The sequence below is a fragment of the Chiloscyllium plagiosum genome, chromosome 19 (genome assembly GCF_004010195.1).
Source record: "Chiloscyllium plagiosum isolate BGI_BamShark_2017 chromosome 19, ASM401019v2, whole genome shotgun sequence".
Lineage (NCBI taxonomy): Eukaryota > Metazoa > Chordata > Chondrichthyes > Orectolobiformes > Hemiscylliidae > Chiloscyllium > Chiloscyllium plagiosum.
In genome coordinates this window covers 1,227,663-1,237,575 of record NC_057728.1, presented here as the reverse complement: position 1 = coordinate 1,237,575, position 9,913 = coordinate 1,227,663, and the positions used below count along the sequence as shown (strand labels likewise).

At 42.5% G+C, this 9,913-nt stretch overlaps 1 protein-coding gene and 1 long non-coding RNA gene across 4 annotated transcripts in view; one reads left to right on the top strand and one right to left on the bottom strand.

The window, feature by feature from the left end:
- Positions 1-9,913, top strand: part of ddx11 (DEAD/H (Asp-Glu-Ala-Asp/His) box helicase 11) — an 82,487-nt gene that overhangs the window by 25,651 nt on the left and 46,923 nt on the right. For all 3 annotated transcript variants that reach the window (XM_043708916.1, XM_043708917.1, XM_043708914.1), the window contains 2 exons: positions 6,173-6,217; positions 7,553-7,620. In XM_043708916.1, coding sequence (XP_043564851.1) covers positions 6,173-6,217; positions 7,553-7,620 — 113 coding nt within the window. The remainder of the gene's footprint in view (positions 1-6,172; positions 6,218-7,552; positions 7,621-9,913) is intronic.
- Positions 1-9,913, bottom strand: part of LOC122559460 — a 29,320-nt gene that overhangs the window by 16,164 nt on the left and 3,243 nt on the right. The gene's annotated exons all lie outside the window — the stretch shown is intronic.

Sequence of the window (9,913 nt, the reverse complement as noted above, 5' to 3'; positions counted from 1 at the left end):
AGTGCTTCCCTCTCCTTGGTGTTGAGGTTATGTGTTTGTCTTTTCCTTGTTATCAGGGCTACGATACTTTGTCTCACTGTTTGTTGTCTCTTCTGTCAGTCCATTGTTCCTGAGTGTGCATTCTAGTGCTGCTAGGAAGTCTGCTGTCTTGGCGTCCCTGTGGTTGTAGTTGAGTCTCTTAGCCAATATTGTTCTTTCCGTGTCTGTGAGCTGTCTGTGGGAGAGGTTTCTAATCCAGGTGTGTGTTGTGGTGTCCTGTCTGTTGTGTGTTAGTTTGGCCATTTTTTCTTTTAGTGCCGTTTTTTTGCAGTGTGTGGTCCTGTTCTGTCCTGTGGTGATGGCCTGTTCTATGGTCCGGGTCCGTTCCTGATTGGTGGTTTTTAAAATTAACGATTTTTGGCGCGCAATTTCTTGTCTGTATTTGTGTAGTCTGTTGTGTGCGTTTGTAATCATTACCTGGATCATCCTGATTCCGTTCTGTCTGGCTGTGCCCCTGGCTAGTGGGTTTTTTTTTTTAGATTACTTACAGTGTGGAAACAGGCCCTTCGGCCCAACAAGTCCACACCGACCCGCCGAAGCGTAACCCACCCATACCCCTACATTTACCCCTTACCTAACACTACGGGCAATTTAGCATGGCCAATTCACCTAACCTGCACATCTTTGGACTGTGGGAGGAAACCGGAGCCCCCGGAGGAAACCCACGCAGACACGGGGAGAACGTGCAAACTCCACACAGTCAGTCGCCTGAGTCGGGAATTGAACCCGGGTCTCTGGCGCTGCGAGGCAGCAGTGCTAACCACTGTGCCACCGTGGGTTGTTGACTGGTGGTCTGTATCTGACACATGCTGGAAGGATTCAATTCTTTCGGCATTCGTGCAGGAACAGGAGTTGTTCGTATGTGGTGCTCAGGCGGTTGGCACAGGATTCCCATTTCCTGGCTTGTCTTAGCGTCTCTCGCCCGTAGGTGTTCAAAGTTTGAGAGAAGATTTGAGGCTCGGGTGCTCGTTGTTGTGGTTCTGTTCGCCGAGCTGGGAATTTGTGTTGCAGACGTTTCGTCGCCTGTCTAGGTGACATCCTCAGTGCTTGGGAGCCTCCTGTAAAGCGCTTCTGTGATGTTTCCTCCGGCATTTGTAGTGATTTGAATCTGTCGCTTCCGGTTGTCAGTTCCAGCTGTCGGTTGCAATGGCTGGCATATTGGGTCCAGGTCGATGTGCTTATTGATTGAATCTGTGGATGAGTGCCATGCCTCTAGGAATTCCCTAGCTGTTCTCTGTTTGGCTTGTCCTATAATAGTAGTGTTGTCCCAGTCGAACTCATCTGAGTTGCTTGTTATCTGCGTGTGTGGCTACTAAGGATAGCTGGTTGTGTCGTTTTGTGGCTAGTTGGTGTTCATGGAGCGGATCGTTAGCTGTCTTCCTGTTTATCCTATGTAGTGTTTTGTGCAGTCCTTGCATGGGATTTTGTACACTACATTGGTTTTGCTCATGCTGGGTATCGGGTCCTTTGTCCTGGTGAGTTGTTGTCTTGAGAGTGGCTGTTGGTTTGTGTGCTGTTATGAGTCCTAGTGGTCCCAGTAGTCTGGCTGTCAGTTCAGAAATGTTTTTGATGTATGGTAGTGTGGCTAGTCCTTTGGGTTTTGGCATGTCCTCGTTCCGTTGTCTTTCCCTTAGGCATCTGTTGATGAAATTGCGGGGGTATCCGTTTTTGGCGAATACAGTGCACCAATGTTGTTCTTCCTCTTTTTGCAGTTCTGGTGTACTGCAGTGTGTTGTGGCCCTTTTGAACAGTGTCTTGATACAACTTCTTTTGTGTGTGTTGGGGTGGTTGCTTTCGTAGTTGAGTTCGACTGGGACAACACTACTATTATCGGACAAGCCAAACAGAGAACAGCCAGGGAATTCCTCGAGGCATGGCACTCATCCACAGATTCAATCAACAAACACATGAACCTGGACCCAATATACCGGCCACTGCAGCGGACAGCTGGGACTGACAACCGGAAGCAGCAGGTACAAATCACTATAAATGCCGGAGGAAACATCACAGAAGCGCTTCACAGGAGTCTCCCAAGCACTGAGGATGTCACCGAGACAGGGGACGAAACGTCTGCAACACAAATTCCAAGCTCGGCGAACAGAACCACAACAACAGCAGGAAACTAGTACTGAGGACTGGACCACTTTCAGTTTCATTCTTCTAGAGTGATTAATCAGAATAGCGAAGGTAGGTAAAGTTCACATGACACAACAGGAAAAAAAGCTCCTTGTATTCTGTCCAAGCAAGTAGTATCAGGGCAGGCACAGCGCAGGGTTAGATACAGTAGAACTCTCACTGCACTGTTTAAGAGCGTGCCCAACCCAGAAGACTGACTAAGAAACATTTCAAGGATGTACCCACCATCTGTGGTTAACCAGGGACGTTATAGACTAGTATCAAAATGAACGAAAAATATATGCAATTGTGCAAAGACATGTGGCATGTTTAGAGCTAGGATAGCATATAAACAACAGTAATTAGGTTAGATTCCCTGCAGCATGGAAACAGGCCCTTTGGCCCAACAAGTCCACACCGACCCTCCAAAGAGTAACCCACCCAGACCCATTTCCCTCTGACTAATGTACCTAACACCACAGGCAATTTAGCATGGCCAATTTACCTAACCTGCACATCTTTGGACTGTGGGAGGAAACTGGAGCACCCGGAGGACACCCACGCAGACACGGGAAGAATGTGCAAACTCCACACAGACAGTTGCCTGAGGCGGGAATTGAACCTGGGCCCCGGGGCTGTCAGGCAACAATGCTAACCACTGAGCCACCATGCTGCCCATGAAGAGGAAGTATCAGAGAATAGGAGAAAACTAGCTCAAAATATAAAAATAGGTAAGGAGGAAAAAAGTTGCAAGATGAACATTGGTCGTAGAGAAAATGAGACTGGAGAATTAATATGGAAAATAAGAAAATGGCAATTGAATTGAACAGGTATTTTTACGGATAATGCAAGTACCATCGGCAGAAGCGAAATAAATCAGGGGATGGAAGGAAGTAAGGAGCTAAAGAAAATCACATCATGATCAGATCAGTAGCAGATGGAATTTAATCCTGATAAATGAGAGTTGATGCACTTTGGAAGTAACAAGACAAGGGAGTACTCAATGAATGACAGGACACTAAGAAGCTCAGAGAGTCTTTGTGTGTTTGTCCATAGATCCCTAACAGTGGTAAAACAGAATAATAGGGTAGTTAAAAAGACTAATGGAACATTGACCTTCATCAGTTGTGGCATAGATTATAAGGAGGGATGAATATGTTGGAGTTTAAGAGAGACCGGATAAGATTGGGTTGTTTTCTTTAGAACAGGGAGGGCACCTGATAGAGGTAAACAATTATGAGGGTATGATCAGGATGGATAGCAACCAACTGTTCTCCACACTGAAGCGTCTATAGCAAGAGGGCATAATTTTAAGATGATAGGCAAGAGGTTTACAGGGAATTTGAGGAAAAATATTTTCATTCAGAGGCTCGTGGGATTCTAGAATGCTCTGCTTGGGAGAGCAGTCGAGACAGGAAACTTAACAACCTTTAAAATGGACTTGGGAAGGAGCACTTGAAATACCTTAACATTCAAGGCAATGGGCAAGTGCTGGTAAGTGGGATTAGCATAGCTAGGTCAACACAGATGTGATGGGCCGAAGAGCCTCTTCTGTGCTGTATGATTGTGACCATCGAAGTAAAGCTAAGTAAATCGTTGGAGCAGCAGCTGACAAGTGCCTGAGTCCTGGTGAACCCCATTCTCTGGTCTTAAAAGAAGTGACAAGTGAGATGCTTGACCTGAAACTGTAACTGCTTTCTCTCCAAAGATGCTACCAGACCTGCTGAGTTTTTCCAGCAATTTCTGTTTCTGTTTCTGATTTCTAGTATCCATTGTTATGTCAGTTATTTTTGAGACATCTGATGCATTGGCTTTAATTTTCGAAAACTCCCTTGATTTTGGGATAGTCCCATTTGATTGGAAGACAGCGAATATAACTCCTTTTATTTAAAGAGACGAAAAGCAGGATCCTACAGGTCAGTTAGCTCGACGTCTGTCACAGGGAAGCTGTTAGAACTCGTTATTAAAGAGGATATAGTAGGGCACGTGGAAAAGGTGATCAGCCCGAGTCAGCATGGTTTTGTGAAAGTGAAATGTGTTTGATGAATCTATTGGGAGTTCTTTCTGGAAGTAACATGCACTGTGACTGAAAGGTAACTGGTGGATAAATCTCCCTAGATTTCCAGAAAGCATTTGAGAAGGTGACTGGTTATTGTGGGAAATAAAAGCTCATAGATGTAACATGTTGGCAGGGTTAGAAAATTGGCTGACTAACAAGGAAGTAGAGAGTTTGCACCATGGATCTTTTGTAGGTTGGCAAGATGTAATGAGTAGTATGCCATAAAGATCAGTGCTGGCATCTCAGTGGTTCACAATTTACACAAACAACATAGATGAAGGGACAGAAGTTAAAATTGTCAAATTTGCGAGGACATAAAAAACAGCAAAGTAAGGATATATGGAGCTGATTAAAATGAGTGGGTTATGAGGGGCATGGATCAGGTAAATAGGCAATGTCTTTTTCCTGGGGTCGGGGAGTCCAGAACTAGAGGGCATAGGTTTAGGGTGAGAGGGGAAAGATATAAAAGAGACCTATGGGAACTTTTTCACGCATAAGGTGGTATGTGTATGGAATGAGCTGCCAGAGGAAGTGGTGGAGGCTGGTACAATTACAGCATTTAAAAGGCATTTGGATGGGTATATGAATAGGAAGGGTTTGGAGGGATATGGGTCAGGTGCTGGCAGGTGGGACTAGATTGGGTTGGGATATCTGGTCGGCATGGACGGGTTGGACCGAAGGGTCTGTTCCCATGCTGTGCATCTCTATGACTCTATGTGGTGAGGCGAGGATGTGGCAAATTGAGTGTCCGTTTTGGGAGGAAGAATGACAAAGAATGTCTAAATGGTGAGCGATTGTACACTGTAAGGTGGAAAGGGATCTGGATGCCCTCGTACATGAACTGTAAAAGGCTGCTACACAAGTACGGCAAGTAATAAAAATAGCTGGTGGAGTGTTAGTACTTATATCAAGGAGAATTGAATACAAAAGTAGAATGGTTATACTTCAGTTATACAAGGTACTAATGAGACTGCATCTGGAGTGCAGTGTGCAGTATTGGTCTCCTCATTTAAGAAAGGATGTAAATGCACTGGAAACAAATGAGAGAAGGTTTGCCAAATTAATACCTGGAACAAGAGGGTTATCTTGCGTGAAAAGGTTGGAAAAGGCTTGGAATTTAGAAATGTAAGAGGTGATTGAAATGTCTTAAGATCCTAAGGAGTCTTGGCAGGTTAAATTCAGAGAAGATATTTCCCGTTATACAAGAATCTAGAACGAGGAGTTACTTTAAAAATCAATTACCCATTTAAAACATTAAAAATCAGATCTTTACATGAACCTTTGTAACTCACTTCTTGAAGAGATGATGGAAGTAGACTCATTGAATATTTTTAAGACAAAGGAAGATAGATTCTTGTTAAAGTTAAACAAGGAGTTGAAAAGTTATCAAGCATAGGTGGGATGTGATTTTTGAGGTGACAGTCAGAACAATCCTGTTCTTTTAGAATGGGAGAGCAGACTCAAAGAGCTGAATGGCTTCCTGCACCAAGTTTGCATGAGTTTTTGTGTGCTCCCTCCTGCACTTCAGGGATGCCAGGCCCGCTCCTAAGTAAAATACTGCAGTTTGCTGGAAACCCCGAAATAAAAACAGAAAATGCTGGAGAAATTCAGCAGATCTGTATAGAGAGAAACTGAATTGACGTTTCAGATCTGTGATCTGCAATCTGAGAAATATTTGAAATATAATAGATTTTTAGCACTAGTTAGTCCTAATTTAAGGCACTTTGGTCCTTTTAGCATGTGACTTCTAAGTTGTGAGTTGGGATTGTTCAAACTCACCTTACAGTCGGCCTTCCAGCCAGCAAGGAAGGAGACCTACACTTTGTCTGCTTTATATTTTACCTGGAATCCCACCCACTGCATCTTTGGGCTCCTGCCTTTATAGTCCACTTTTTGTTGTTTACACTGTTTCATGAGCTTGATCTCTTCACTAATTCTTTTATTTTGTGATTAATCAAGGTAAAGTTGGACAAAATCCGAACATGCAGAAGATTTTTCAGGATGGTAGGTGACTGAGCACTTTTAACACAGGCAGAATATTTTGATCTGCTTACTTTGAATATATAAAAAGTCTGTCCTCCCTTCAGTTATCCAGTCCTTTGAGCCCCACTGGCCTTGGTTTAAGGCAAGTCACTGTTTCTGGTCAATTGCTCTTCTCAAAGGTGACTTAGGTTGATACAGAATCTAGGGTAACTTAAGGTCTGAGCACTGCCTTTCTTAGTTTAGGAGGCTGAAGGATGTTCAATAAGTGTATTAACATGCATGCCATACAAGTGTTGGGCAATGCCCAAGACAGAATCCAAACGCATCACCTTGACATTCACTGGCATTGCCATCAACATTCTGGGGGTTACCATTGTCTATAAACTGAACTATGCCAACCACATCAGTGCAGGGGGATCATGAGCCAGTCAGAATCAAGGAATTCTGCTGCAAGTAACTCGCCTGATACTGCGTTGACTGTCCAGCATCTCCAAGGCACAGGTCAAGACTGTGATGGAATATTTCCCTCTTATTGGGATGAGTTCAGTTCCAGCACCACTTGAGAAGCTTGATAACAGCCAGGATAGAGGAGTACACTTCATCAGAGCTACACCCGCGTATTAAACATTCACTTTGCCACCAATGCACAGTAGCAGCAGTACATGCCATCTACAAGATGCATTGTAGTAACTCGCCAAGGCTTATTTGACATCAAATTTCCAAACCCACAAACTGTCCCAAATAGAAGGTCAAGAGCAGTGGGTGTCTGTCCTCTAAACCGCACAATACCCCAACTTCGAAATATATTGCCATTCCTTTGGTCTTACTGGGTCAAAATCTCACAACACCCTTCCTTTAAAAGAATAATTCTATGAAAAAGATATTTAGAATGCTTAGAGGAATCCAGAACAAGAAAGAAAATGCTGGAAAATCTCAGCAGGTCTGGCAGCATCTGTAAGGAGAGAAAAGAGTGACGTATCGAGTCTAACTGACCTTTATTCAGAACAAGAGATATCATTCTAACATTTCAATGAGGAGTGAAGGAAGGCAACATCCTTTTGTCTGCATATAAAGGGTGTGGAAATCTGGAACTCCATTAGGCCAGTGTAGGTATAGGTGTTCCAGGAGAGCTGGAGCTTCCAAAGTAGAGAATGATCATTTCTTACTAAATAAAGATACAAAGAAAAATGGAGGAATGAAATTGAGCTGCAGATGCATTTTATTATCAGAGTTAGGCTCCCCTTTGTATATGGATTTACAGCTCTACATTTAGGACAATCCATAGGATTACTGATTTTTGTTTTGAAAATATGCCTTGACTTCAAAACCCTTTGTTTTTCTGTCTGTTTTCCAAAGGCACTGAATTACAATCCATCAATGATTTCCTTTTCCGTGCACAATTTGACAACATCAACCTATTTAAAGTAAGTCACTTTTATGTGTGATACAGTTGGCTTAATGGATCAACTCCTGCCCATATTTATTGCTCATGATGATATTAACAACTGTCCCCAAGTGGTAATTTAACTGAGACTGATGTGATAAAGGTTAATGTAATTATAATTTGGGAATTTAGATTTTTAATGTGAAGACAGATGAATTCTAGTTTCAGTTCTGTGTAGGTCACATTCTTCAAGTGGACAGAAAGTAATTTGGAAAAGTGACCTAAAACATCATTTTCAAGAAAGTGTGCGACTTAGTGAGTATTAAGCCAGATAGCTGCAGTCTTAATTGATGGGGCCTTTACAAAGTGGAAATTTTGTTAGACAAATGAAAATAGTCCAGGGCTGTAAATATTTGAGCTCAATTCAGAAAAGTTGGATATTTCAATTCCGAGAAGTTTCATCCAAACCACAGGGCGTTTTGGTTTGTGAGAGTATTTTGTGTTGAAGTTTCAAGGTGTCAGAATTGAAAAGAAATTAGATCATCACAGCTGGAGAGAAGTCTTGAGGCCATTAAAGCTGGGAACAATCAGTTCAGTAAGAAATTTAAAATTAAAACAGAAGCGACCCTACGCTGGGTTTGAGTGACTAGAAAGGATATTTCTGGAGAAAAACGTTGACTTGTTCTTTATGCTGCTGATGAGGTCTGTATATATACTACTATTTGCTTTGTTCTTTTTCCTTTTGTGGAACAAACCTGCGCTGTTTTATTAAAGAAAATTGGCAGGCTCATATATTCAATGACTAACCACCATAGTAACCAACTGCAAGAATTAAACTTACAATCGTTCAAGCTGGGTTTCATTTTGGGATTGACTTGTTCCCTGTTACTATCAACTGGGTTTCTACCCCCTGACCATTTGTGACTGGTTTTGATCCTGGGGCTCTGTTTAGGTTTCAGTATGCTGTTCAAATCAATCTAATTTGCTCACTTCTAAAACTTGCCTCTCAAATTACCATGTACCTTCCGAGTGGAGAAGGCACAGGTAACCTCTCTCCAGTACTCACTATGTGTGGAATGAGCTGTGTGGATCAGCTAGTTTTGTGTTGTCCATCAAGTTTGTAAATGGACCTCACCTCTCAATATTACAAAGATGGACTTTCTCCCTCACGTAACAACATTCCTCAGTGGTCCCGCTTTCAATTATCTGCTCATCAATTTAAATAGTATTACAAAGTGTACACATCTACAGAGTACTAGAAGCAGATTCAGTAATACCTTAAAACCAGAGAAAGAGGCTCTTAATCCCATAGTACCTGCAGCAGCAGAATGAACTAGCCACCCATTCTAATCCCACTTTTCAGCTTCAGGTGCACATCCAGATTCCTTTTAAATGAGGTCAAGGGTTTCTGCCTCAACCACCAAAGTGGGCAGAGTGTAACCCACCACCCTCTGGGTGAAAAGCTTTTGCTTGTGTATATCTAATCCTTCTACCAATCACCTTAAATCTGTTTTCCTTGGTACCTGATCTCTCCATTAGTTTCCACAAGTCTTCCCTATCCACTTTATCCAAGACCCCCACTATTTCCATGCCTTGAATTAATTCACCCCTCAGCTTCCTCTGTTGTAAGGAAATCAGTCCTAGCCTATCAAATCTTTGCTAATAGTTGCAGTTTAGTTTTCATGCCCTAGCAACATTCTTGTACTCTCCTGTATACTGTCTTCAGAGCAATTATGTGCTTCCTTTAGTGTGGTGACCAGAACTATATGTAACTCCAGCTGTGGCCTAACCAGTGTCTTAACTAATTCCAGTGCTAGATCTCTGCTTTTGTATTCAATATCTCCTCCATTGAACAAAAGTGTCCCATGTGCCTTCTTTACCACAAAACCAACCCATTTTGGAACCTGTGGACATATATTCCAAGCTGTCTCACTTCCTCGATCTCTGTCAGGATCCTCCCATTTATCATGCATTCCCTTGCTTTGTTTATCCTTTCCAAACACATTACTTTTCAGCTGAATTCTATTTGTCACTTCTTCACTTATTTAAGCAAACTTCTGATATATTCCTGTAGTTGACCGCCTTCCTCTTTATTATTTGGCCAGTTTTTGTGTTGTTTGAAAATTTCCCAATCATATCTCCACACTTAAGTATAAAGCATTAATGTATACCACAAACAGCGAGGGATCCAAAACTGAGATCTGCAGAACATGACCAGAAACTGCTTTCCATTCACATTCTCCCGTGTCTACATGGATTTTGTCTGGATGCTCCGGTTTCCTCCCAAACTCCAGAGATATGCAGGTTAGATGGATTGTCCATGCTAAATTGCC